The 26194-nt window shown below is 45.7% G+C and overlaps 14 protein-coding genes across 14 annotated transcripts; 5 read left to right on the top strand and 9 right to left on the bottom strand.

Moving 5' to 3' along the window:
• Positions 1 to 1251: 1251 nt before the first annotated feature.
• BX661DRAFT_202269 (uncharacterized protein) lies at positions 1252 to 2946 on the bottom strand (the record flags this gene model as incomplete). The annotated part of the gene is made up of 3 exons (XM_051538497.1): positions 1252 to 1977; positions 2146 to 2608; positions 2711 to 2946. The coding sequence occupies 3 exons, from the start codon at positions 2944 to 2946 to the stop codon at positions 1438 to 1440; spliced, it is 1239 nt and encodes a 412-aa protein (XP_051394839.1). The 3' UTR covers positions 1252 to 1437.
• A 2619-nt stretch (positions 2947 to 5565) lies between these two features.
• BX661DRAFT_174868 (uncharacterized protein) lies at positions 5566 to 6167 on the top strand. Its single transcript, XM_051533933.1, has one exon. The coding sequence runs from the start codon at positions 5585 to 5587 to the stop codon at positions 5813 to 5815; it is 231 nt and encodes a 76-aa protein (XP_051394838.1). The 5' UTR covers positions 5566 to 5584; the 3' UTR covers positions 5816 to 6167.
• Positions 6168 to 6875: 708 nt separating this feature from the next.
• BX661DRAFT_202268 (uncharacterized protein) lies at positions 6876 to 8745 on the bottom strand. The gene has a single exon (XM_051538496.1). It carries the CDS (start codon positions 8582 to 8584, stop codon positions 7247 to 7249), a length of 1338 nt encoding a protein of 445 aa, XP_051394837.1. The 5' UTR covers positions 8585 to 8745; the 3' UTR covers positions 6876 to 7246.
• On the top strand, positions 8746 to 9774 carry BX661DRAFT_174866 (uncharacterized protein). Its single transcript, XM_051533932.1, has one exon. The coding sequence runs from the start codon at positions 9027 to 9029 to the stop codon at positions 9654 to 9656; it is 630 nt and encodes a 209-aa protein (XP_051394836.1). The 5' UTR covers positions 8746 to 9026; the 3' UTR covers positions 9657 to 9774.
• BX661DRAFT_174865 (ornithine carbamoyltransferase) lies at positions 9775 to 11069 on the bottom strand. Its single transcript, XM_051533931.1, has one exon. The coding sequence runs from the start codon at positions 10893 to 10895 to the stop codon at positions 9789 to 9791; it is 1107 nt and encodes a 368-aa protein (XP_051394835.1). The 5' UTR covers positions 10896 to 11069; the 3' UTR covers positions 9775 to 9788.
• Positions 11070 to 11710: 641 nt separating this feature from the next.
• On the bottom strand, positions 11711 to 12486 carry BX661DRAFT_174863 (uncharacterized protein). Its single transcript, XM_051533930.1, has 2 exons — positions 12394 to 12486; positions 11711 to 12263 (listed from the first exon to the last, which is right to left on the bottom strand). Exons 1-2 carry the CDS (start codon positions 12409 to 12411, stop codon positions 11772 to 11774), a joined length of 510 nt encoding a protein of 169 aa, XP_051394834.1. The 5' UTR covers positions 12412 to 12486; the 3' UTR covers positions 11711 to 11771.
• A 460-nt stretch (positions 12487 to 12946) lies between these two features.
• On the bottom strand, positions 12947 to 13189 carry BX661DRAFT_138780 (uncharacterized protein; the record flags this gene model as incomplete). Its single annotated transcript, XM_051532744.1, has 1 exon — positions 12947 to 13189. One exon carries the CDS (start codon positions 13187 to 13189, stop codon positions 12947 to 12949), a length of 243 nt encoding a protein of 80 aa, XP_051394833.1.
• Positions 13190 to 13742: 553 nt separating this feature from the next.
• Positions 13743 to 14275, bottom strand: BX661DRAFT_174859 (uncharacterized protein). The gene is made up of 2 exons (XM_051533929.1): positions 14128 to 14275; positions 13743 to 13965 (listed from the first exon to the last, which is right to left on the bottom strand). Exons 1-2 carry the CDS (start codon positions 14219 to 14221, stop codon positions 13814 to 13816), a joined length of 246 nt encoding a protein of 81 aa, XP_051394832.1. The 5' UTR covers positions 14222 to 14275; the 3' UTR covers positions 13743 to 13813.
• Positions 14276 to 14729: 454 nt separating this feature from the next.
• On the top strand, positions 14730 to 15395 carry BX661DRAFT_139327 (uncharacterized protein; the record flags this gene model as incomplete). The annotated part of the gene is made up of 1 exon (XM_051532785.1): positions 14730 to 15395. One exon carries the CDS (start codon positions 14730 to 14732, stop codon positions 15393 to 15395), a length of 666 nt encoding a protein of 221 aa, XP_051394831.1.
• Positions 15396 to 15622: 227 nt separating this feature from the next.
• BX661DRAFT_174856 (alternative oxidase-domain-containing protein) lies at positions 15623 to 17113 on the top strand. Its single transcript, XM_051533928.1, has one exon. The coding sequence runs from the start codon at positions 15984 to 15986 to the stop codon at positions 17013 to 17015; it is 1032 nt and encodes a 343-aa protein (XP_051394830.1). The 5' UTR covers positions 15623 to 15983; the 3' UTR covers positions 17016 to 17113.
• Positions 17114 to 18843: 1730 nt separating this feature from the next.
• On the bottom strand, positions 18844 to 19809 carry BX661DRAFT_167692 (lysozyme-like domain-containing protein; the record flags this gene model as incomplete). The annotated part of the gene is made up of 2 exons (XM_051533359.1): positions 18844 to 18857; positions 19122 to 19809. The coding sequence occupies 2 exons, from the start codon at positions 19807 to 19809 to the stop codon at positions 18844 to 18846; spliced, it is 702 nt and encodes a 233-aa protein (XP_051394829.1).
• A 1831-nt stretch (positions 19810 to 21640) lies between these two features.
• On the bottom strand, positions 21641 to 22888 carry BX661DRAFT_380 (lysozyme-like domain-containing protein). The gene has a single exon (XM_051539115.1). The coding sequence runs from the start codon at positions 22800 to 22802 to the stop codon at positions 21816 to 21818; it is 987 nt and encodes a 328-aa protein (XP_051394828.1). The 5' UTR covers positions 22803 to 22888; the 3' UTR covers positions 21641 to 21815.
• Positions 22849 to 23955, bottom strand: BX661DRAFT_174844 (uncharacterized protein). Its single transcript, XM_051533927.1, has one exon. The coding sequence runs from the start codon at positions 23890 to 23892 to the stop codon at positions 23185 to 23187; it is 708 nt and encodes a 235-aa protein (XP_051394827.1). The 5' UTR covers positions 23893 to 23955; the 3' UTR covers positions 22849 to 23184.
• Positions 23956 to 24204: 249 nt separating this feature from the next.
• On the top strand, positions 24205 to 26064 carry BX661DRAFT_174843 (phosphatase 2C-like domain-containing protein). Its single transcript, XM_051533926.1, has one exon. The coding sequence runs from the start codon at positions 24326 to 24328 to the stop codon at positions 25946 to 25948; it is 1623 nt and encodes a 540-aa protein (XP_051394826.1). The 5' UTR covers positions 24205 to 24325; the 3' UTR covers positions 25949 to 26064.
• Positions 26065 to 26194: the final 130 nt, after the last annotated feature.

The following is a 26194-nucleotide window of genomic DNA, read 5'->3' as shown; positions in this document are numbered from 1 at the left end:
TAGTGTTTTACTAATTTATTTTATATAATCCTAAATTCTAAAACTTATTCATTAAGATGTTAATAAAAAAGAAACATCAATTTAAAAGAAATGCTCTTTAAAGCTTAAACAGGAACTCCTCGTATGCACGGTCTACGGCTGCCGCCTGGCTGCTGTCTAACTTGCCGCAGACTAGCTTGTGCAAAGCGATTCTGAATGGGTTGTCCATCTTCTCCAGCTGCTCCTTGGTGCTTTGGCTGATAGCCTGCTTGGTGTCATTGTCAATTGGTGCATCCGTCATGGACTTCTGCCGGCACTTCACGTCAACATCTAATGTATCACCCGACTCCGTCTCCGCTTGCTGCTTCAGTGCGCTTGAAAGTGGATTGTTTTCAACATCCCCAGTGTCCACCGGCAAGTCACGGCTACTGAATCATATAGGCTTGCTAATGATTTAAATGACAGAGCTGTCTTGGATCGTGCAGTTGGCCATTAGCTTGGAGTCCACCAGCCCCTTGCCGTTGAGGACCAACTGCATGCTGTTTGCAGGAATATTAGAGAGGCGCAAAAGGGTGTTTCTTCACTTGCAAAACAATGCGAATGGACGGTGTTTTCCAGCGCGAATTTGCTTACAGACACCTTGGGCGTGCGGACGTTTAGCGACAAGTTGTCCTTGCAAACTCTGGCTGACGCGACGGCCGGCTGGATGGACGGAATCTATTTGGTGGTATCATTGATTTATTTTACCCAGTCAGTGTATTATCTTATGATGTTTTTGGTTTTGAAAAAATGTGTTGGTGTTCAAATTGTGCGAATGTGCTGTGTTGAAATGTACCTTGATGTTGTTGTAATTGGCTGGCGGGAACCGAGTTTCCTTGGGGGCCCTGGTGTCTGGGTTGCATGCGCACAGCGCAGAAAGCTGCAACAGCTGGGCGATCATGGCGTCAAAGAATGAGGAGCTGGATATGATTGGGGAAGTTTTATTTACAAAAAAGAGGGTTCAATGTATAGCAATTATAAAGTGTAATGAATATTATTTTAGCATTAGAAATGAAAAGAGATACTTCTTTGGCTTTGAATCTATTGGTTGATGGCGATCAACTGATTAACCGGTCTTGGCTGTTTAGAAACACAAACAATAAGTCACACAGTGACCAAAGCAATATGCTTTCTACCCTTTACCTTTCACAGTGCATAGCACTTATTTATTAAATATACTTTATATCATTATAGTTTATCTACATGTTCATAGAACGTTCCTATATTCCAACAGGTCGATTCGGACTTGGCATTGGACCCGGTACAGCTCCAATGCCCAAGCACTTGCGCCGCCATCAATGAAACTTAGGAAGTGTTTTGCCTATCATTGTTGATGGTCAGCAGCGGCCTTTGTGTTATGTACACTTGTGCCGTTGCTTTGTCGAAATTTTTCTGGCAGTGTCGGCGGAATTGGCACAATTATGCACTATTGCCATCCGATCTCCGACCAGAAGTGCAGTGTTCAGCTAGGAGGGACTGTGTCTTTTCACGCAGGGCCTTAATCTTGTTAAACCTGCGGTTAGCCTCGATATTCGCTGAAGCGCGGACGCGATACAGATCATCCAATTCATCGCGTAAATCATTAATTTTATTGCACAAATTATCGACAGTGTCCAATGCCTCGTCACGTTCTTCCATAAGCCGATACGATTTGTCTGCTAAAACCCTGAGTCTGTTGTTGGCCTTTGCCAAAGCAATTATGCCTTCAGCACTGTTGAGCTTAAACTCCTTTCGCAAAAACTTGGCACTGGAAAGCTCGACCTCGGCCTCAACCTCGGTCTCGGCTTCGGTGGAAGTGTTGCTGGTGAGGGCCACATTCGAATTCGCCGTCCAAAGGGGCTTGTCAGCAGCTATTGACTCGGCTTGGGCAACCTTGGGTTGAAGGGGGGCGTGTACCTTAGCGCGGGTCCAGCTGAGCTGATTGCCCATAGAAACTGCAAGGTCGTAGGCAGAGTCGAGCTTTCAGTGTGCGGCAGAATTTTTGGCATATAATGTCCTAAGTCTGCACTGCATAAGACCATGAGTGGCTATGGACATGGTGAGCTGGTCGCGGGCATACTGCTTTTTAGTAATTGCTTTGTCAACCTGGGCTTGCAGATTGTTTATCTTGGCGTGCGCCATGCCAACCTTGCCACGTTGGACGCCGACCTCGGCACAAATAAAATCGAACCGCGCGCAGGATGATTCCACAAAATCAAAAGCCTCAGTGAGCTTGGAGTCGGCCACAGCGCGTGCGGTGGACTCTACTTTCAGATTGAAGATAGCCGTTAAGTGAGCGCTCTCGCAGAGAAGGGCTCTTTCAGCCGCAGCGTCTGCAAGCTCAAGTGCCTCAATGAGAAAAGCCTCCGTGCTGACGAGGCTGACCTGGCGGGCGTTGGCTCTGGCGCGCAGAGTTGCAGTTTTGCTCTCCGTCTTTGTACAAGCAGTCTCCGCCTCTGCACGAGCGGTCTCGGCTGCAAATCGGGCCTTTGTCTCCTGAGCGCAAGCAGCCCTTGATTCAGCATGCCCGTGTTGAAGGTTGCAAATTGTTGCGTGAAGAGCCGCATTTTTGTGCTCCATTTCCGCGAGCTTAGACTCGGTCATGGGACGGCTAGTAGATTGGATTGCATGGTCAAACCTCAGCTTAAAAAATGTGCAGTTAGTTTTGGTGAGGACAGACGTGATTGCAGAATGGGCAGCTGCAACTTAAAACGCCTGGCTGTCCAGCAGCTTGTTTTCAGCGCTCAACTGTGCGGCCTGCATTCCGAGAAGACCCGGTTTGGCGTCGGAAAGAGCTTGGTAGAGGCTGTAGCGCATGTGTCTTCTATGCAACAGGGCGACAGCGCTCTCGAACGTCTCGGCAGCCTCAGCGGTCTCAAAAATTTTGGCGTCAGTGTCGACGATGCCCGTGTAATCTTGGCCACAGTGTGTGGCAATGGTTGCACACATAGAAGCGCAAATTGCATGGATAGAAAAATGGATATGTAAAGGTAATATGCTAAAAGCTATAAAAGCAGAAATATAAAATATCACTCGGGGAATAAAGATAAAAAAAGCAAGAAGGACGGCGCGTTGGTTTTACAAAAAAACAATACAAGATATCAATGTGATGGTGTTGGTAGTGGTGTTGGAGAGAGATGTGCATAGGTGGTGTTGGAGAAAGCTTTGCTTGAGATGTTGGAGGGAAAAAACAAGGATGAAAGATGGTGGAAGGAGCAGGGCGGGAGATACCTAAGATTTATTTTTCTGCCATTTTTTGTTTTACGCTGTGCTGAGCTGTGCAAAATAAAAGCGAGCTTCTTTTTGCTACTCACAAAAAAAATAATGTGTACTCTTGGGTCGTCTCTTTCAGGTTCAGCTGGAGCGAAGTGCAAGTTTCAAGAGGGCTTTCTCGTTGCATGTATATTCCGTTTTTTTTGGCGAAAGCATGCCTTTTTCATGCATGTGTTATTGTTTGAAGATTGTCAATATCCGAATATACGGTATAATATTTCAAAATATGCACATATTGATCAGCGGTCACTTTTACAAAGATTTTTTAAACCACGGTTGCTAGCGGGCAGACCATGTGTGTACAGAAAAGTTGATATCAGTCAGGATAGGTTTTGCAGCCAAAAATAATTGTGGCTTTTTGTAAAAAAAAAATTGCCAGGCTCACGTTTAGGCTGGGCTGGAATATAACAAAGTAGCAGCGGTGTCGTGCTCTATAAAAATGTGGGTCTAAATCGATGTATTCAAGTCTTAAAAATTACTTACTTAACTGAAAAAGGGGGCAGCGCTGTGTGGGCAGCACTGTAAACATCATGGTGTTCCTTGATGTCAGCCAGCAATAACAGAAATGTGTATAGTGGCCATGATGGTGATCTTGATTCTTGAAAAGGGAAGATAGTGGCTTGAAATGTGTGTTGGGCACCACAAGCGGCAATATGTTTTCTTTGTTTTGTCAGTGGTAGCAGTGCGAGTAAGAAAGGTGGGTAATAGCATAATTTATTTATGTGTTGGCTAATAAATTATTCTTTTTTTTCTGGTGGATCCGCATCAACCGTGGCAGCTAAAAGGTTCATTTGCACATTGGGATACATGCACATAAAAAAGCCAAAACAAACAATGGATAAAAAAGAAGGTTTCATCCGAAACATTGAGCAAACTGCAGCCATTTCTGCCTCCACAGACTTTACAAATAGGGGGCGTTGATATCCGTGTTTCATCAAACAATGGTTGGCGGCCACCTGTAAAAACTAGGAGGGGGAGTCGAATGGGTAGTTGTTTTTTCTCACTCAGTGTCAGCAATGTCAATGGCTGACAAAAAATGAGCAAGAGAGGGGTAAACAAAGAAAGCGCGAGGTTGAATATAAAACAATGGCAAATGATGGATGCATATTAAATTGGGTTCCTCTTTTTGCAACATAGAGGCAAACAAAGGGGAGCGCAAGGTGCAAAGTTGGAGGCAGTTGCTACGGACCAGTATTTTGCAGCTCGCACAGGGGACATTTTTAATGTATCAAAAACATGAGACAAAAAAGCCACAGAAAGCCATTCCATAAGGTAGACAAATTCAAGCCATTTTGTTTTGCTTGACCTGGGACCATCATGGTCTGAAGACACGGGCATTGCTACTGTGAGCACACACAGCGCGCAATGGGGATGTGGAAAGCTCAATTTTTATTTTATTTGATAACGTGATTTCAATTGTGCTTTAATTTGAATTGTTTTCAGGTGTTTTTTTGCAAAAAAAAATACCGACCCAGAAAAAGTTTAATAGGTGGCAAATCCACTTTCGTGCATAATGAGAGTGCATTGCATATAAATTTTTTTTTTACATGCATGTGTTTTAATAATCATAAATAAAAGAAAAAATTGAATTAGAATAAACCATTTTTTCAAAGGGAAAATCCCAGGTCTGTAGACAACACGTCCATATCCCCTATTTATAGGATCTCTTCATCGCTGTTATTTGGCAAAAGCATTTTCATATTAATCAGCTGAACAGCTACAATCAGATTAATAAAATATATTTTGGCTTCTGGCTTTTGTGAAATTAAATTACCATTGACGCATACACATAGTTATTTGACAGGGCATTTGCCTTATAGTTCAGTACTTTAAGAGTATCCATCCAGATTTCCCAGAACTAGATCCAGCTCTAGCACCCACAACAATGGCTCAAACTTTCAAAACGGTCTGGCAATCATGTTTTCTTTTTCGTTTTTTTTCGCCAACGCGACCTTATCAGCAACCTTGTAAGCCTGTGGCGCCAATATCCACATTGACCCTCTTTTTCAACAATGGTCTTCCAAGCTTTGGATCATAAAGCGCCAAATGCATCGGGACCAAAGGGTTCCTCGCCTTGCACATGTGCAATAAATGACCTGTTCTCCACCAATGGGCGTAGCTCTGCCAAAACGTCCTGCACATAATACTTAACAAACCCTTTATTCTTGGATGGCAGCCGGAGGAATAATTAAAACGGGCCTTCTAGGCAAAAACAAAAACAAAAACAAAAAAATACGATGGCTTGCTGTATGAAGGCGGCAGGCAGTGGGTGAATGCAGTTCAGAGTGAGTGTGTCTTGGTGTTGCCAAAACCAATGGAGCTTATTTTGATATTGTGCTTGGTGGCGTCGACCAAGCGGATACGCACGGTGCCATTTGGCGCTGATTGTGTAACAGGCACTGGTGATCTGGCCAGTTTTTGGGGGAACAAACTTGGCGGCCAATTTGAGCGCAACCAACAGGTCGGTTCATCAGGGTCTCAAGCTCGGGTGATTATGGATGGGTTGCACAATCTGTATGTAGAATGCCATTGGATCGGATGGTGAAATGACTAGCACACCATCTTCAAGGAACTCAAAGCAGCGACAAAAGCAACGGTAGCCTTGTGGCTGTGTTTGTTGGGGGGGGGAGGTCTGCTAACTCTGCATTCAATATGAGTCTAAGTCTGAGTCCCCACATACTCTTGTTAACACGCTAGGCATACATACTCCTCAGCGACATATAGGCCGCCCCAAATGCGAGACTCTGGTTGGCACTGAGCACAACCTATAATGCAAGTAGTTTTAACATCACATAGTTGATGCACATGAGGAATACGCTCTGATTGCTGCCCGTTTGGTAAAAAAAAAGTATATATATGAATAAGTGCAATGCGTGACAATATCCGGTACATGCAGTTTTAAATTATTGTTTTTTGGGACAAGTCAGCAGATAATTAATAAAGTGCATGGCCCAGGCTTGGTTGGGAATCTATAAGGCTGCTTTTTTGTTTTAAAATATTATGTTGTTTATTTATTAAATTTTCTCGTGGCTGTGCGTTTTTTTTTGGCAACAAAATATTATGTGCAAATGTATCTTTTTTGATATAGACATCAATGCATATACACTATTGATGTATTGGGTCAAAATGAAATAAAAAACATTTGCACAGGTGACTGTGCCACTGCCTCCCACGTGCTGTACCGATAAACTGGTATTATTTCTCTCTTTTTTCGATATTTGCTGCGCACAAAATGGAAGAAAATAATTGTCGCGTTGGATAAATAGCACGTTTTTTATTTTAGTTTGGGTAACATGATTTAAAAAAAAGAGGAGGGTAAATAATCAACAGGTTTAAATATTTTATTGATCATTGGGGATTTAAGAAAGAAAGAAAAAAACTGAAAGAAATAGTATGTAGGTGGATTGAAAAAGGGAGGGTAAAAGAATTGGGCAAATCGGCAAATCCAGCCTGCGATTATTGCTATTTTTGAATGCAATGATGACGACAAATGGATAAAAAAAACATGGAATGGTTTGTTATTTTATTTTTACCAAACAAAACTGAGAGTTTAAAAAAAGGGTATAATAAAACCAGTTTAATGCCGTTTCTTTGTTGGGTTGTAGGGGAAATTAGAAAATTGTTTATTTATCTTCTAAAAAAAAAGCACTTTTTGGCCATCATCCATTCATCCATTCATCCATTCATCCATTCATCCATCCCCCCTCGCCACTGATATTTCCCCCCCTCCCATCTCTTTCATAGGGCGCCAAAAAGAAATTGGAAAAAAGAATAAGAAAAAGGACCAACCAAATAACAACAACAAAACGGTTTTTTTTTCTTTTTTTTTCTTTTTTTTAAGAAAAATAAAATAGGGTATGCTTTTTTTTTCTTTCTTTCTCTGACTTTTAAATTCCTTTGTTTTTCAATTCTTCAAATTTACATACATTTAATTCCACGCTTTCTCTCTACTCTTTTCAGTTAAATTCGTAATAGACTACATAATGACAGCAGGCCAAAGCATGAGCAGCGCAGGCCATTCAGTACAGCCGGCGGCGCCGACAACGCCCACGCCGGGCAGCCGCTCGTCCCTCGGGCTCAGCAGCCCCCCACAGGCACCCAAGGCCCTGCTCAGCACCAGCACCAGCACCAGCACCAGCACCAGCACCAGCACAGGCACAGGCACAGGCACAGGCACAGGCACAGGCACAGGCACAGGCACAGGCACAGGCACAGGCACAGGCACAGGCACAGGCACAGGCACAGGCACAAGCACAGGCACAAGCACGAGCACAGGCACAGGCACAGGCACAAGCGCCATGGGCAACATCCAAGAGGCCAGCCCCTTGGACAGCGCCGAGCCATTCGACACGGAAGCACTCGGCGAGAGCGGGGGCGGGTCGCGTCGGCGGCGCGCCAGCCGGCGCCAAAGCGAGGACACAATGCGCGCGATGCGGTCGCTCGACAGGCAGTACGGGCGGCGGCGCCGGCTCAACAGCGTCAACGCCGACCAGCCCCTGTCCAACGCGCCGACGGCGCTCGCAGCAGTGCTGGCGGGGGGCAGGTCCGGGGCCGCCCGGGCGCCGATGCGGCGCGGCGACTCGCGCGCGCTGTTTGCCCCGGCAATCGCGACGGCCACGGAGGTCGTCTCGGCGAGCCAGGCCGCGCCCACACTGCACTCGCCGGCCGGCTCCGCGCCGGGGGCTGGCGCCGGCGCCGGCGCCGGGGGCCCGGGCCCGGGCGCGTCGCTGGCCGGGTCGGCGCGGCTGGCGAGGCAGCTTATGCTGATGGCGGGCAGGCTGCCGCCGGTGCCGCCGCAGGGCCAGCAGGGCCAAGCGCACGCGGTGCGGCCGCGCGCGTCGATGCCGCAGATCAACGGCGCGCGCAGGCCGCCCCAGCGCACGCGGTCGCAGGCCACGCGCACCACGCGCGACGAGCTCTCGGACGCGCTCACGATGAAGTCGGTGGAGATCCGCGGCGGCCGCATCGTGCTCGACGACCCGAGCAGCAGCGGGTCCGGCAGCAGCTCCGGCGAGGACGAGCGCATGGCCGGCGCCGGGCTGCCGTACGCGCGGCTGCACCGCCCGAGCGCCGGGTCCGTCGGGTCCGTCGGGTCCGCGCGCTCGGCCGCTGCGGCGCAGGGCCCGGCGCAGGACGGCGAGGCCGCGTACTGGGAGGAGGCGCTGCGGCGCAGGTGGTACGCGCGCCGCTGCCTGGCGTCCGGCCAGCCGTTCGCGTCGGCGCACAGGCTGGCGCAGGCCGAGCATGCGGCGGACGCGGCCTTCCCGCTGCTCAACGACCTGCGCCGCGTCGTGCACGAGACGCACGCGGCCATGGAGGCGCCGGGCCGCCCGCCGGCGCCGCGCGTCGCCGTGCTGCTGTGCACCGACGCCGTGGTGCTCAGCGCGCCCGGCCAGCCGCTGCGCGCCGTCGAGCTGGACGACGCGCGCGTGGTGGCGGGCGACGACCACGTGGTGGACCTGGCCGACGGCAGCGACGGCACCGTCGTGCGGCTGCGCTTTGCCGGCGGCGCGCGCGCGTGGGCGGCGCTGGCCGTCGAGACGCAGCGGCGGCTGGGCGCCGTGCTGCAGGACCTGCGGCTGGACGAGGAGGATTTCGTCGACCGCCCGCCGCGGCCGCTGCTGCTGTCGCGCGGCCGCAGCTCAATTGCCGGCGCGCAGCCCGGCGCCGCGCACGCGCTGGGGACGCCGCAGCGGTCGCGCAACTCGGCGCAGGGCGGCGTCTACTGGGTGCCGGACGCCGAGACGGCCGTGTGCATGGTGTGCCAGAAGACGGCCTTTTCGATGATGGTGCGGCGCCACCATTGCCGCGCCTGCGGCCTGGTCATCTGCTACCGCTGCTCCAAGGTCGACCGCGACCGCCATCGCACGTGTGTCAGGTGCAGCGGCAGCGTCGCTGGCGCGCGCCGGACGGGGTCGCTGGGTGCGGTGTGTCTGGGCGCCGGCGGGCCGCAGCAGAGTGGCGTTTTGGCGCCGAAGATGTCCCCTTCGCTGCATACCCTGGGCCGACGCGCAGCGGAGTATTTGCCCGCTGGGGAGGTTGTTATGCAGATTGCAGCGCAGCGCGGAGCGGCGGGTGGTGGCGGCGGCGGTTCTGGTCCTGGGCCTGGGCCTGGGCCTGGGCCTGGGCCTGGGCCTGGGTCTGGGTCTGGGTCTGGGTCTGGTCCTGGTCCTGGTCCTGGTCCTGGTTCTGCTGCTATTTCTGCTGCGGAGATGGATGTTGGTGGGGCTTTTGCGCAGATGGCGGTGGCGGCGGCGGCGGCGGACGCTGGGCCCGCCGATGGCTTTGCGCAGATGCCGGTGGAGCCCGGCCGCCCGGCGCGCGTCGTCCGCGACCAGCAGAGCCGCCTCGCGCGCCGCCCGCTCTCGGCGCTGTTCCCCCATTGACAAAATATCGCCGAGAGCGACGCCTGGCCAAAACATAGGCGCCTAAGCCATTCCAAAGCATAGGCGCCTAAACCATTAATCTAATCTGATATTATTTAATAAAGCGAATTCTTTAATACTTGTAATTCTATCTCAATTCCGCCTGGCCAGCAGCGCCGCAAACGCCGCCAGAATCGTCCACTTGCGGTTCTCCGCCTCCTGGAACACGACCGAGCGATCCGAGTAGAAGACCTCATCGGTGACTTCCTCGGGCTTGCGCGGCAGGCAGTGCATGAATGTCCAGTCGCGCTTCGCGCCGCCGCTCTCTGCCATCTCCATCGACACCTGGTATCCCGCAAAGTCGCTCATCCTCTGCGCCTTCTCAGCCTCCTGGCCCATGCTCACCCAAGTGTCCGTAACAATGATATCCGCATCCTTAACCGCCAGCTTCGGGTCCGTGAAAAACTCGACCTGGACATTGGCTGCCTTGGCATCGGCATCCGCCTGCATGCGCACAGCCTCCGGCACCGGGTACTTTGCCGGCGTGCACACGCTCATGTCGAGACCACACTTGGGCATGGCCGCGAGCATCTCGTAAACGACGTTGTTGGCGTCGCCGACCCAGGCAACGCGCAGCCCGCGGAAGACCTCGAGCATTGATTGTGCGCGGGGCCGCCGCGCGCCGTAGATTTCCCAGATCGTCAGCAGGTCGGCGAGGATCTGCGTCGGGTGGTTCTCGTCGCACAGCGCGTTGATCACCGGCACCGAGGAGTGCTCCGCCAGGGCGGTGATTTCGCTATGCGCGCCGACGCGCGCAAAAATCCCCGAGACCATGCTGGAAATCACCTCTGCGCTATCGCGCAATGACTCATTGACGCCCAGCTGGATATCCTCCTTTCCGAGGAACATCGCGTGCCCGCCGAGATATGCGATGGAGGTTTCGCTGGCGACGCGGGTGCGCGTGGACCGTTTGGAGAAGAGTAGGGCGATTGATTGGCCGCGGAGGGGAGCGTCCGGGTGGAATGATTGTCCTTCGTGCTTGGTCTTGCGCTTGAACTCGGCGGCGGATTCAACGAGGGCGGCGATTTGCTCGGCGCTGTAATCGTTGAGGCTGATCAGATCGCGCGGCAAAGTGCTGAGCGCCGCTGCGTGGTGCAGAGTGCGGACTGATGATCCTGTGCTGGTGGAAGAGACAATCGTGGGTGCGAGACGAGACATTGACGAAGTAAACAAGCTTTTGAGTGCAAAGGGTCTGAACATTATAATGTATTAAAAAAGAAGATGATAATGAAAATGAAAGAGAAAGAGAAAGAAGAGAAGGTTTGTGTGGGAAAAAAAAGAAGAAAAAGTTCTAGTAGTTATCGTGGTCTAGACACTGATAATGAAAAAAGACGAAATTTTGTTTTAGGAAGGAACCAAGCGATGAATGCCGCAAAAAAAAAAAAAAAAAAGTAACCTTTGTGAATGCGTTCGTCGTCCACATCACCGACACTTTATAGCATTTAGGGATCGGCTTGGTGACTTAGTCGGAAGTAGCATTGCGCTAAGCAAAAAGGCTGGTAGTGAGAGGAAAAGGAAATCGGGGAAAAGCAAGTGTTAAAAATCATGAGTCATTTTCCCAGCCCAAAACACGCATTAGTGGGGGAAAAAAAAAAGAGGGGAAAAAAACCACACTCACTTTCTCTCTCCTCCCGCCCTCACATGCACTCAAGTTGAACCTTCATTTAGTACTTTGGGAGATTGGGGATGGTACGGGGTGTGATACAAGATGGCTTGCTGGTTCCGCACCCCTACTTGAGAGCTGAAAAGGAAACAAAAATTAAAAATTAAAAATTAAAAACGCAATCGACCAACTGCCAAACTGTCTGTCTGACCGAAAGAGCTTTTTCAAAGCTTTTATTTTATTTTCTTCAGTGTTATTCTCCCACGCGTTCAATAGATCTATTTCCCCTCTTGCTGCGCTTTTCTCTTTTCAACACACTCATAAATGAACGAAAAGCAATTTTGTACATGGAAGGATGGTTCCAAATAAATAAATAAATAAATAAATAAATAAATAAATAAATAAATAAATGTATCGTATAAAAAATCGTCGAGTCTAAAAATTGCCTTTATTTGAAATAAATATTTAAATATTTAAATATCGTCAATGTCGATGTTGGTCAGATCATAGTCGCGGTACACCTCAACATCGCTATCGTCATCATCGCCATTCTCCGAATCGTAATCCTCGTTAAACTCAATATTGCCCTCATCGCCATCATCCGCACCACCATCCGTATCCCGCTGAACCTTGACATCAGGGATCTCCCCATACCGCTTAAGCTGCGCCTCTTCGTCATCGTTATACTTGAGAATAAGGTCGACGTTCCTCACTGTGTCCTCCTTGACAGTCTCAAACTCACGAGCAGACACCAGAACAAGGTTTCCAGGCGTAATCCACACCTTCTTGCGCAGCTTACCGCGAATGCTGACGCGGAGGATTTCTCCCGTCATGCTGGTAGCTTGGAGGTGTCCGTGCCCGAGCATTTTTGTCACATATGCGTACTCCTGCTCGTCATCCTTAAAGTTCAGCTCGCGTTTCTCTCCCTCTGTGTCGTTCTTTCCGCGACGGCGTGTTTTTCCTCCCTATTAAAAAGAAAAAAAGAAAAAAAAAGTTGGTTTTTAATTAAGGCGTGCTTTTTTAAATTGCTATCGATTGAGAAATCCAGCGGTTTTGCCATATGTTTTCTTCGAAATCAGCGACTGTTGGACGTACTTTTCCCTTGTTCTTCATTATATACTGATGGCTTAATTGCGATTAATAAATGCAACTATATATAAAAAAAGGCGATTGAAATAAACAAAAATTCAAAAAAAGAAAGAAAAGAAAAGAAAAAGGGGGGGGGGGAGAATAAGTGTGCAACCTGTAGAGCCCAATTTTTTTCTTCTTTTTGCTAGCATGAAAAAATTTTCCCCAACAATTTCTCCATCACTTGGTTTTCTTTTTTGGCATACGCTTTTAACGCATAATGGATAAATATTCCCTTGTCTTTATTTTTTGAAAAGCCACGCTCTACGTATTATGCCAAAAAGGACTATCTCTTTTCGATTTATTTTGTCTGTGACCACACATTGATAATATCTCCATTTTTTACTCTCTCTGTAGAGCAATAGTAGTATTGTTGCTGTGCAAAAAAAAAAAAAAAAAAAAAAAAAAAGTATAATGAAACAAAACAAAAAGGAAACTATACTCACGTGTCATCTTTCAACACGTTATAAAACAACTGCTCCGCACTGAGCCTCGTTATCATTTCAACAGAAAAACGTGATTACGCACCACCGACGATGATGTTGTTGATGGGGATGTGAATGAGCTTAGTGAAGTATCCAACAAAGCCCATGACCAAAAATCCCATGACCACCGCCTGCACGATCTTCAGGTACTCCTTTCTGTTGGGTTTGGCGCACCGGCGCAGAATCCAAGTCGCCTCCTTGACAAGCTGCTTGGGCGCATCTATAATGAAATTGCCACCCGGAATGTTTGTTCCTGACTGCTGCTCCTGCTTATCCATTTTCTTAGTTAGAGTTTAAGATTGTAGATGTGAATAGAGATGGATTGCGTTAAATGAAAAATAATGGAAATAAAGAAAGCAAAGTGTATTTTTTTGTTTTGTAAAAGATAATAGAATATTATTAATATGTAAAATATTGTATAGGAAATAAAAAAAGGAGTTGCAAATGGTCGCGGTTTTTTTTTTGGCGAGGCATACAGCAGCAGCTTTTTCAGTCTTTGAGACCAACAAACACTCTTATTTTTCATTCTCTCTCTCATCATTATTTTGGTTGCCTTTTTGAGTCTATCCAATCGCGCCGCAGTACGTCGTCGCCAGCCTTTTTTTTTGAAGGCCACAACTGCCTTTTCCATTTTCTTCTTTCGAGTATTTAAAATGTGATGAGAAATAAAATGGCTCGTCGGCTCTATGGCTCGACCTGCTCAGCTCACTCAGCCAACGTTGACAAAAATAAAAAAAAATAAAAGTAAAAACAATAGAATCGGTCATGTCTCATTTTTGTATCTTTGTATGTGGTATATATTTTATAAATTTGTTTTACTTAGCTTTATTCCAAACCCTCAATGTAGCTGGAATAATATCGAAAGCAAGATTGAACAGATCGAAACATTAATAAAAAAGAACTCAGCTGCTGGCCTCTGCCTGACGCTGCGCACGCTTCTCCAACAGATATTCCCTGCGCTTCTCAATAAGCTGACCCTCGTACTGCTTAAACTCATAGTACTTGAATCCAATGTAACAACCGGCTGCCGTGAAAATCGCATAGCTCAGGTGAGCTACAAAATAAGAAGAAAAAAAGTAAAAGAAAAAACACTTAATACCAGTTTCAGTTCGTGTGGGCTTTAATGTACAACCCACAACCTCATATATAAAATATATTAAAAGCTCCTTTGTTTGTCTCTCCCCTATCCTCTCCTCTTGTTCATTCTCCTACTTACGCTTCACGACTGTGCGTCCCCGCAGACCCATTGAGTACATTCCCGTAATCAGACCGACTGTGCCGCCAACAAGTGTGGTGAAGATAGGCGCCATTCCAAAAACTGTGTACAAGTGTGTATGTTTGTGTTTGTGTTTGTGTTTGTGTTTATAACGAATCCGCTGATTGTAAATATATTCGATTAATGAGAGAGAAAAGTACAAGTGTAGAAAAAAGAATTATAAACACTGATTAAAATTGAAAGTACAAAATAAAAAAGAAATAAATGCGCTTGAATTTTTTTAAAGGGCAGTTTGACATTATTATCTTGTTGTTTGTGATCATATCAGCTTGATCTTTAATTCGGAATGCGGAGTGCAGATCAAAAAAAGAATACTAGCGTGATTAATCGTGCGAACGAGCGCATTTTTCAATCTTTAGCGATTTCTCCAGCAGGCAAGTTACTGATAAAAAAAATACCTCCCACCCACCGAATTTTTTTCCGTCCTTTCTTTCCTGAAATTCATTTTCCGTTTTTATTTCTATTTCTATTCTATTGAATTTCATATTTCTCTCTTTATATATTTATTTCCACACCTTTAACTTATCACAATGAACACCAGTATGGCGTGCCTGTGGCCACAATGTAGGCGGATTCTACAAGGCAGTCTTTTCAGAGCAAACTCTGCACATAAACAATGGGTGGAGGCCATCTCAACAATACCCGCACAACGGACAATAATAAGACATATCAGCGATGCTACCAAATACAATCTGCGCAAGCTGAGCAATATCGAGTCCAAAGACATTGAAAATAAAATACAAGACTACGGAAAACAGACCAAACAACCAGCCAACGACCTGGCACCAGCGGACACCAAACCTACCACTACCATAGCCAATAACACCAGAAGCAGCAACAGCAGTAGTAGTAGTAGTATTAGTAGTGCATCTGACTCGGTCACACTAACAGATAGTGCGATCGAGCGGCTAAAGTACCTATCGGAGAAGCGCCAAAAGACACAGTATTTGCGCTTGCGGGTGGATTCCGGTGGCTGCTACGGGTTCTCATATATGCTGGACATGACCGAGGAGCCAGAGGTAAACGATGTGATTTTGGACCGGAGCGGCGCCAAAATGGTCATTGATGATTTCTCGTTGCCGCTGGTGCGCGGGGCGACTATTGATTGGCAGGATAGGCTTATTGGTCAGGCATTTTTGGTTGTGGCTAATCCGCAAGCGAGCGGCGGATGCGGGTGCGGAGCATCGTTTGAGATAAAATTAGATTAGATCGTTTTATTCTTGGCTGCTGTTGCTGAATTATACTTGCTGCGATAAAAGTTATAAAAGATTTCTTATTTTGAGCTAATATTATTGTGTATTTACACACATACAAATTTGAATTATTTTTGTCCAATCAATCAAGCGAGTGAGTGACTGAGCTTTTTGCACGAGGCCATTACTTACTGTAATCACAGCTGACCGTGAACAAACAATGTTCAAATGGCAACGGCGTTCGGTGAATTCCGGATATAACACAAAAATGAGAATATGTTATGACTGATATGCGTAATCCCGCTGGTACTTTCGGGTAAAAATAAATCAGAAAGCGCAATTTTGACTGGTATTCCGGTGGGCTCCACGAGTCATGTTATATTTTCCACCGTTAATAATATGTGTCCATATGGCCGCAATACTTTCTAAAGATTTATCACAGCCAAAAAAAATTGACCCTGGCGGAGATGCTAGTATATAGTTGAACCTTTGTTTTTCTCTCTCTCTCTCTCGCAAATAACACTTTTTTCACTTATCATTAAATATTTTTTCGTCTCATCTCACAAATTGTCCTACGCACAATAAATATAGACCACAATCACTATGCCTATCGCCATTTATTCATCTTCGTCCTTGCTGCTCCGCACTGCTGCTTCATCGGTCCGTCCGATCAGTATTCACGCTGCCGCTGCTGCTGCCTTATATGGCAGACCAGCTGCAGGCCTGCAGATACGCGCATTCGGCATCAAGACCACGCTCAAAGCCCAAGAGTACATGGCCAAAATCATCAAGGCTGACAAGTCCGCTGCTGCCAAAAAAGAGACCGAATCCAAGGGGCCCAAGCCGCAAGTCGACTCGTACCTAAACGAAATGCCGCCGGAACTGCGCTCGCCCTTGTTCCCCGAGCCCATGCGCGCTGAGACTATGGACCGTAAGTGGAAGTCATCCGACCTGGAGGAGCTAGACATTGGAATCACCAAGCACCGGGTCCCCAATAGGTTCAGCGACAAGGTTGCACTGTGGGCAGTCAAGAGCGCGCGCAAACCGACGGACCTGCTTTTTCGCAACAAGTATCTCCACCGCTCTGTCATGCTGGAGGTCATTGCCGCGGTGCCCGGAATGGTCGGCGCATTGATTCGGCATATCAAATCGCTCCAGGGCATGCGCCACGACGGCGGGTGGATTGGCCATCTCCTGCATGAGGCCGAGAACGAGCGCATGCACCTGATGACCTGGATGGAGGTCGGCAAGCCCGTCATGTGGGAGCGAGCCCTAATTGCCACCGTGCAGACCGGATTCTTTGCAATCTTCTCACTGCTGTATATGGTCAGTCCACGCACCGCCCATAGGGTCGTCGGCTACTTGGAGGAAGAGGCTGTTACCTCGTATACTCACTTTATAAGGGAGATTGATGCTGGCAGGATTGAGAATGTGAAAGCGCCGGAAATTGCCGTGGCGTATTGGAATTTGGACCCCGAGTCGGCTACTTTGCGCGATGTTGTTTTGGCCGTTAGGGCTGATGAAGCTCTGCATCGCGACTCTAACCACCATTTTAGTGACCGCATTTTGGCTGGCCGTGAGAGCTTGTTTGAAGACATGGACCACGACGAGAGCAAACCGCGTGTTAGGTACTAATAAAGGGCTGCCAAAAAAATTATTTAATAGCTTATTAGATTCGTTTTTTTATTGTTTACTAGTTTTTTCTCCGTTGAAAATCTATTCATTCAATTTTCTTTTGTATATTCGTTTATTTGCTTTATTGTTTTTCCAATCTGTTCTATTAAAACGCCTTTTATTGTGCGAATATTTCTATTCAGCTTTCTACAGTGCGCAGCATGATATTTTGTATATAAAGCACTTTGCTTTCCTTTTCTTTATTGAGCGCATGGCATGATGAAGTAGTGCTTGACACGCTGAACGCAAAATCATGACTTTGCACAATATATAAATAGCGCAATGCTAATATATAAACAAATTATATACTCCTTCATTTTTCATTTTTATTGTTGCTTCCTGTTTATTATTTATTAAAACTCGTTATATTTTATTTCACCAGCTATACATCAACTAGCACAAATGGCAAAACTCAGAATACAAGTGAACAAAGACTGTACTACACGCACGCTAATAGAAGCTATTTTCAAGGGTAATAACAACTCTAATGGTTTAAGCAGGCAAGCGCCCGTGCTTAGTCACATATTTAGACAAAACAGAAAAATCCTGTGCAGGCGCAGATTATTAGACATGAGCAAGACGCTCGTGGAGCAAGGTGTGTCTCACAACGACATAATTATTATTGGTAGCTGTAATAGGGTGTTGATAAAGTTTAAACCCAGTGTTTGCAACAAAATCCAACATTCCATTTATCCAACAAACAACTGCAAAGCGGCGAAAACAGAATTGTGCTAATATTACTTGCTGCTGAAATTTTTAACTGCACCTTTTCACTTAATTTTATAATACATTTTTTATTCAACGTTATTTTACTTTAAATTTCAAGTTGTTGAGCAGTCTGATAATATGGAAGTGGATGTCGAGGTTGAGGATCGTGAAACGGGTTTTCATCAACATGCCGATTGACAGGGCATAGATGTTACTATGTAGGATTAAATCAGGGGAGATAACAATGACATCTTGATATGCCCCCGTTTAATAATGTACACGTACGGATGCGTACATGCAAAAAGTATAACCTTGATACGCCAAGACTCCAGTCTGCCTAGAGAAGAACCAGTTCTCGCCAACGGAGTGCACAACCAATGAAGTGCACAATAAAGGAAAAGAGGCATATATAAGGCGAGGTCGGCCTCAGTTATGCTTTTGATTCCATTGATAATAAAAACCTCTATAAACTGACACCCCATCTTTTAATACTACATTGTTATAATAAGAGGGTGTGTGTGTGTGGAGCACTACAAAGTGGTGTGACACTATTTTTCGTGACTTTAAACATTGAAAATCAATGAACAAGACAAATTTAATAAACTAATTAAGGTTGTTGATAAAGTATTGTTATGATTTTGATGGGGGGCACTAGTTACCTAGTGTTAAAAGTATGTATGAGTTTTGTCATAGTTTTTATTATTAAGGGAATCAAAAGTAGAACTGTAAGTGTATTCGACATATTTATGTGTCGCGTTGCCTTTGTTGTGCACTTTTTCAGTTGCACACTCCGTTGGCAAGAATTGGTTCTTCTGCGAGCAGATCAGTATCTTGGAGTGGTAATGTTGTGCTCTTTGCATATGCGCGCTCGTGTGTGTACGTTATAAAGTGGGGAGCATATCCGGATGTAATTATTGTATCCCCTGATTTGCCCTCACATAGTCCCACCTATGCCCTATCAATCGGCATGTGGACAGAGACTCATTTCACGATTTTCAGCCTCAGCATCCAATTCCATATCCTCGGGTTGCGCAACATTACTTTATTGATAAATTTATGAACATTAGGCTTATACCAAAAATTATAAAAGGTAATCTAAAAAAATGTTTGTGGGGTTTTATAATGATTCTAATGTTTATGGGTTTATGGATATATAAGTTTAGAGATTGCCGCGCTGCAAGAAAAAGTAGTTTATTATTTAATTGTACTCTGGCGAGCGGAATGAGCCTTCACATGTGAGCTGCTTAGGCTGTCCTTTGTTGTCGAGAATATCAACCCAACCATTTATACCATCTTCGCTCCAATTATATCGTTCTGCACTAATAATACTTTTGAAAGACTTGATGTTGATTTTCTTACCGTGGCTATCTTTACTTTCTCTGACCTCGAGGAACATATTTAGCCATTCAATTTCGTCAACAGAGTAGCCATTAACTTTGATAGTACTATTTGATTTTCCAGGAATATCTTTGGTCACTTTCTTGTTGGTTGTTTTAATAATGCCACCTAGACTTGATGAGCCCTCGCCTGCCCCAAGTGACACACCAGTGTCATACAAGGCTGCCATACTGACAGAATGCTGGAGACCAAGCTTACTGGCTTCAAGTTGGGATGGGAGCACATACAAGTTGTTAAAGACAAGATCTTGCGCATTTCTAAACAAGACATCTTTGACTGATGCCTTCCACACGTCACAGAATCCCTCAAGACCAGATATTGAACCACTTTTTGATGCAGCCTTTTCTTGCAAGGCATTACCATATATGGAAAAATCATTCATCTCATTTTTTGCATCGTGATAGGCACTAATGACATCCCAGGTATCCCCTGAACGGGTGTTGAAGTTTACAATACCAGATGATATGCCGCTCCCCGAGGTGTCCACATGACAATTATCGTACTGGAACAAGTGGCTTCCAGTTTGGAAGATGTTGGTTAGCTGATAGGTCAGATTGACTTCACATACATTAAGCCAGGCATTAGCGGAGCTTGAGAAGAAGAATGTGGCAATGGCCAGTACAGGCAGGCGTTTAACAGTGAGAAGCATGCTTAATGAAAAACTAAAAGATTGGTAAATATTGTGAGTAAAAGCAGTGTAATGGAAAGTGGATTATTTGGGTGTTTTCAAGGTCGCCTTTTATATGGTTAACAAAATTGGTGTTTCTACTGTTTACCATACTAAAAAGCACAAGAAATTTTAACATGCAAGTACTCTAGGCGTTATTTTATAAAAAGAAAAGATGTGCACAAGCAATCTTAAATATCCAATCAAACACAATTTACTATTCCACGCTCGCTATTGGTATTCATTTTTCTATAAATATAATTATATTTATATATAGCCCTCATATATTTAAAAGACAAATTGTTTCTTTTGTTTCTTTGGCGCTCTTTATTTACTGATATACAAAATAAACAACAAAAAGAAAACATGTGTGCCCCATGTGGTTGTCACAAAACTAACAAAGGCTAGAGTTGGTGTTTGGTCTATTTATAGGATTTAAAACAAAATTAGAATAAAGAAATGATAATAATAAAAAGTATTGGTGATGAGATATTTTGTTTTACAATGCAATAAATGTTTACTGCTACCTGTTTGTTATGCAAGAGGGGGGTGGGGAGCACAACTGTAATAGTGTTAAAGAATGGGTGTGAAATTATAAAGGTTTTTATTACTAGCGTTTCTAAAGTGCTACTATCGCCGGCCTCGCCTTATATATATCTCCTTGTCTTTGTGGCACTCACTGGCAGCTGTGTCGTCTGTTTGCAAGGACTGATCCTTATGAAAGTAACCCAGGTCTCTGATATAGCATTATTGACATGTCTGTATTCTTGCGCCTAGCACATCCATTTTGGGACAGGCAGTATGTTCGGATGTCAATTGTGGCACCTAATTTGATCCCCTGTGATTTGGCCCATATCGGATCCATCTGTTAGCTGACGAGAGTCTGTCCCATGATTTTCGCCCTCAGCATCTACCTCCATATCGTTGGGCTAGCTAACATGTCTAAACACAAAACTTAAATATATATTGTAAAAATAAATGTGAATAGTTTAATATTGTTTTACTCCACTGTTTGCAAAACACTTTAGCGACAATACTAAACAACAGAGGCTGTAAGATTATGAATGTTCTATGAACGGGATATTAATAGCTGTACTGCAAATTAAATCACTATCTCGCTTGACATTTTCACTGCGCATCTTAGCAGCTTTCTTTGCCATGGACGTTAAAAAGCAATGAGGATGACACCATGTATGTCTTTATAAAATAGCCACGTTTTCATTTATTTTTGCATTTTATAAATGTGCAACGGATGACACAAATATAAAACAAAATTATGCAGATTGTGGAAAAGAGATTTTTCCATTGCAAATTAAAATGTGCGAGTAAATAAAAAATTGTAAAATATTTATATTGAAATTTAGGCGGGCCTTCCACATATAATACCAACATTATTATCATTTAATTTTTTGCTATTACTTATATATTATATCATTAACTATACATTGTTCAGTACAAATGGCAAAACTCAGAATACGAGTGAACAAAGACTGTACTACACACACGCTAATAGAAACTATTTGCAAGGGTAATAACAACTCTAATGGTTTAAGCAGGCAAGCGCCTGTGCTTAGTCACACATTTAGACAAAACAAAAAAGCCTGTACAGGCGCAGATTATTAGACATGAGCAAGACGCTCGTGGAGCAAGGCGTGTCTCACAACAACACAATTATTATTGGTAATTACAATGAATTGTTAATAAAGTTTAAACCCAATATTTGCAATAAATCCTAACATTAAATCCATATAGTGCAGGTAGCCAAAACAACAACATTAGCAGCTGCACACTAACACATCATTAAAATCCGTTTTATTGTATTTTTAACATAATTATTCTTATATTAATACTTTTTTACTAATTAATTTATAATCAATATATTTAACTAACAAACAAATACAATTAAAAGCAACATGCAGCTGCCGTTTGACAATATTTGCAAAGTACCGTTATACTCTTGTCGTTTTATATACCAGCACTTTCAAAAATTAAAAATAATAATTGAAAAGGGCTGCCAGACCACCCAGAGCCAGTACATACGGTCCGTAGCTATTTATTCCACTGGCAGAGCTGGAAAATGATTTATACTTGCTGCTTCCAAGCTCTGAGCACGAGTTTCCACACGCGACAAGTGGTTGGGCAATTTGCTCCGATTGTGAATTATAAGAATTGTCACAGGTAATATTTCCAGGCTGACCTCCATTCTCAAGAATGCTAATATTGTGTTTCCAAGAATACTCTTTCTGCTCAATGATGTACTTGTACGACTTGATGTTTACAGCTGCTCCAATATTGTCGTAATTGGCCCTGACGTCCAAAAACATATTCAGCCACTCTATTTCGTCGACGGTATAGTCATTAATCTTGAGGCTGCTTTTGGAGTCGCCTTGCTTGTTACCAGTCACTTTTTCATTGGTTTCCTTGATGATGCCGCCCAAGGTGCCTACATAGTCGCCAGCACCCCGTAAAATGGCAGTGTCATACATGGCAGCCTGGCTGACACTGAGCTTTAGCCCAAGCTCATCAGCAAATATTTGGGATGGCTTGAAGTAAAGCTCATCATAGACCGCGTCTTGCGCGGTAATAAAATTTTTGTTTGTCGAAGCATTCTGCCATACCTCACAAAAGCCCTCAAGCCCAACAACTGACCCGTCCTTGTCTTCTGCTCTTTTGGCCAGCACAGAGTCGTACTTTGAAAACTCGTCGTTTCCACCCGTAAGGTAGTGGTAGGCCATTATTACAGGCCAAGTGTCGCTGGTGCCGGTACAAAAATTTGCAATACCAGATGCGTAACCGTAGCCTTCGTTGTCCAGCTCACAGTTGCTATACTGAAACTTGATGTCGCCAATTTGGAAGATGTTGGTCAACTGGATAGCCAAATTCTTCGGGCAACCAGATAAACCGGCGTCGACAAAGCTTGACAGAAAAAATGTAACCACAGCTACAGCAGATAGACGCCTAATGGTTGAAAGCATGCTAAAAAGTATATTTTAATTATAAAAATAATACTAATATAAGACAGTGAGAATAAAGATGAAGAAAAGCGAATGTAACACCACATACCTTATTTCTAGTTTTAGCCTTTGTTACTCCCTCCAACATGTGTTCAACACAATGGTGCACAAGTTTCTTTAGACTAAAACCTTCAAAGAGCAAACAAAAATTGTTTGTTGACTGCAACTATTTTTTTCTTTCAACCGAAAAAAATATTCCATAAAGGAGCAACCATTCGGTCGCAAAGCCTTTAAAATAGAAAACTTTACATAGGGTTACAAACAAAATACAAGCCAGGGGGTAATTATATTGTGCATACATTTTATAAGCGCGAGTGAATGAGTGCGCGCGTCCATGCAATGTTTAGCGGCGCTTTCTGCCATGTTTGTTACCGCCAGAATTGTTCTTTCCTTTGCTCTTGCCCTTGCCGCCCTTCGACTTTCCCACTCTGCCGGGGGTCTTTCCCGACCCGTTAACGCGGTCAATATGGCTTTTAGATATGTGAAGCACGCCGTCCTTAAACTTCCCTTCTCCGATTCTCAATCCACGATCACCCATCTTGAGCTTGGGCTTTCTCTGCTCGGTCTCTTGGGCTTTGCCCAAATACTTGACCTCCAACTCGCGCTTGACCGTGGCATTCAACACGCCCCTGTCCTTGGCATCCTTTATGGAATCTGCTGCCCGCTTCTCGCGATTCCGCTGGGCGTTGAAAAACTGATCTGCTGGAAGGTTGCTCTTGGTTTTGATCTTCATTCCAAGCTTCATAAGCTTCTGGGTATTGTGGTTGTGACGGTCCTTTCCGGTGAGCTGTGATTCATGAAGCTTCTCGATCATCAGCTTTCCTTCGAGAAGATCGTTCAGTTCACGGTCGTTCTGGCGCGACTCTTGCTCCTCCTTCTGCGCTTCCTTGCTGATCTTGGGCGGCTTAGCGTTGATTTTGGTTATTTTGGCCGACATGAAGCTCTTGTACTGTGCCTTGCTGGCTGTTTTGGCTGTTGATTTGGTCAAGGACGACGCGTCAAAGACGACCACCTCGGGAGCGGACCTTTTTAGTTTTGTGATAGGAACCATTTTGGGCACTTTTATGTATATATATGTTTATATAGAATTGAATTAAACAGAAATTAATTGAACTGAGAACTGAGAATTGCAAGACGAATAAAATAGTTGGACTTCTTTTCTTTTACCACTGTGTGGTGGACGTCAACCCAAAAATACAAAAAAAATGCAATCGGTGATTAACAAACAGATCAAATTAAAATATGTGCGGAGTAGGCCCATGCAAATGCAACGTTTTTCGGGGGAAATTTTTACGCTGTGTTGTGCGTCAAGATTATGTCAAGTGCAAATCGTGCGCTTTAGAATCCTTTCCATCAATTTTGCCTTTGCGTTCCTACCGCCTCACTTGCCTCCTTTTACCTTTTTATTTACGCTTCTTTTGTCCCTCTTTCTCATTCAATTTTTTAGGTTTTATTCTACACCCTTTTTTACCATTCTAAGGTGGATGAATTCCGCACAGATACTCTTTCGCATAACCGCGGGGCAACGGTGTTTAATTCAACCACTGGCCAGACACACCCACACTTCCATTCTCTTCAAGCAGTTTAAATTGGCAAACATGGCGTCCGAGACACTCAGACAGCGGTACAGGGAATTTAACAGCACTGCAGTTACCTCCGAGTCGCAGAAACCCGCCGGTGATAGCGAAAAGGAGACAGAGCTCGGAAACAAGACACCCGGGTCAAAGCGGTCGCTGACCATTGCTATTGCCGGTGTGCTTGCTCTCCTCAGCGTCACTGGATACAGCTTTATGCGCCAGCCATCTGGAGTGCCTGCAGTTGCACTGACTACAGTAGCGACACCAACAGAGACTGCGCTTCAGTCAGTAGCAACCAAGCGCAGTGACGCACAGAAGCGCTTAGAGGGAATGACAAAAGTTGAGAGGCGCAAGGAGGTCAACCGCCTGCCCATTCTCACGGACGACGAGGTCGACGCTGTACTGCGTGCCAATGAAAAATCATGGCAGGCGATCAATGGAGCCTTGCGCATAGATACTGACCAGGTGTCGTCCAACGAGCCCATCGAGGACTACTTGGCGACTGGTGACATACATGGCGGATCACGATACATGGTGGGCGTATTCGACGGGCATGCCGGGTTTATGTGTGCTGAGCAATTGGCTGCGCGCATGCAGCCGATGATTGACGCGGCGCTACAGGAAATCGAGGGCACCAACAAGACGATCAGTGCCCCGCTTTCGGATGCTGTGGTGAGGCTGCAGCGTGATGTCGGACGCGGGTGGGACACGGTTCCGATGGCTCTGACAGCCGCATTCATGGCAATGGATAATGAGCTGGTGCATGCTTCGCTGGCCGAGTACCAGCGTCTAGCGGACCCATCGCAGATGAGCCGTCTGCTGGGCCCCGCCGTCTCTGGCAGCTGTGGTCTGGTTGCCCTGGTTGACACCGACGCAAACGAGGTTGTGGTGGCCAACACTGGCGACAGCCGCGCGCTTCTCGGCGTGCGTCTCGCCAATGGCACATGGAAGGCTGTGCGGCTCAGCCAGGACCACACGGCAGGGAACCAAAATGAGCTGAGCCGTTTGGCCCGCGAACATCCAGGCGAAACAGTCATAAGGTCTGGTCGCATATTGGGCGGTCTCATGCCCACACGTGCATTTGGTGACTCCCGTTACAAATGGCCGATTGGTGTTCAGCGTGCGCTGTTCCCGCAGCTGCTGGCCAACGGTCACAAGTATGCAACGTCGCCGCCTGATCTTCTGTCGCCGCCATATGTCACGGCGCATCCCGTCATTGTCCGGCACAAGCTTGGAAAGGGCGATCGGTTTATTGTGGTGGCGTCAGATGGGCTTTATGACCAGATGGCCGATGCCGATATTGTACAAGTTGTTGCTCAGTGGTACGAGGCCAGGGATCCGGCCAGCGGCTTGGTCACCAAAGATAAGAATGCGGCTACGCATTTGATTCGGGCTGCGTTATCTACCGATGGCAATGGAAATCGCAGGGATGAGATTATTCGCTACATGTTGGCCATCCCACCACCGGTCTCACGCCGCTACCGTGATGACATTTCGGTTGCTGTGATTACGCTTAACGAAGCAAATTAAATTCAACCCCCGATATTATATTTTAGGCTATTTTTCACAATCTGTCCAGTCCATATATATATTTTTTACTTTGCACATATTTATTTGGACGGAATAAATGGAAACGCTCGTTTATATTGATTCATTTATGAGGCTTGGCTACATCCCACTTTTGCCAGCAATAATATCATTTTGCAAAGCTCATGTTGCAAATTAAATACGTGCCCATTTACATTTTTGATTTGTGCATTCCGTTTTCTAAATGGG

Source organism: Kickxella alabastrina (genome assembly GCF_025024165.1).
Source record: "Kickxella alabastrina strain RSA 675 chromosome Unknown BX661scaffold_1, whole genome shotgun sequence".
NCBI classification, from domain to species: domain Eukaryota; kingdom Fungi; phylum Kickxellomycota; class Kickxellomycetes; order Kickxellales; family Kickxellaceae; genus Kickxella; species Kickxella alabastrina.
The sequence above is the reverse complement of the archived record's forward strand: the minus strand, read 5'-3'. Positions and strand labels throughout refer to the sequence as shown.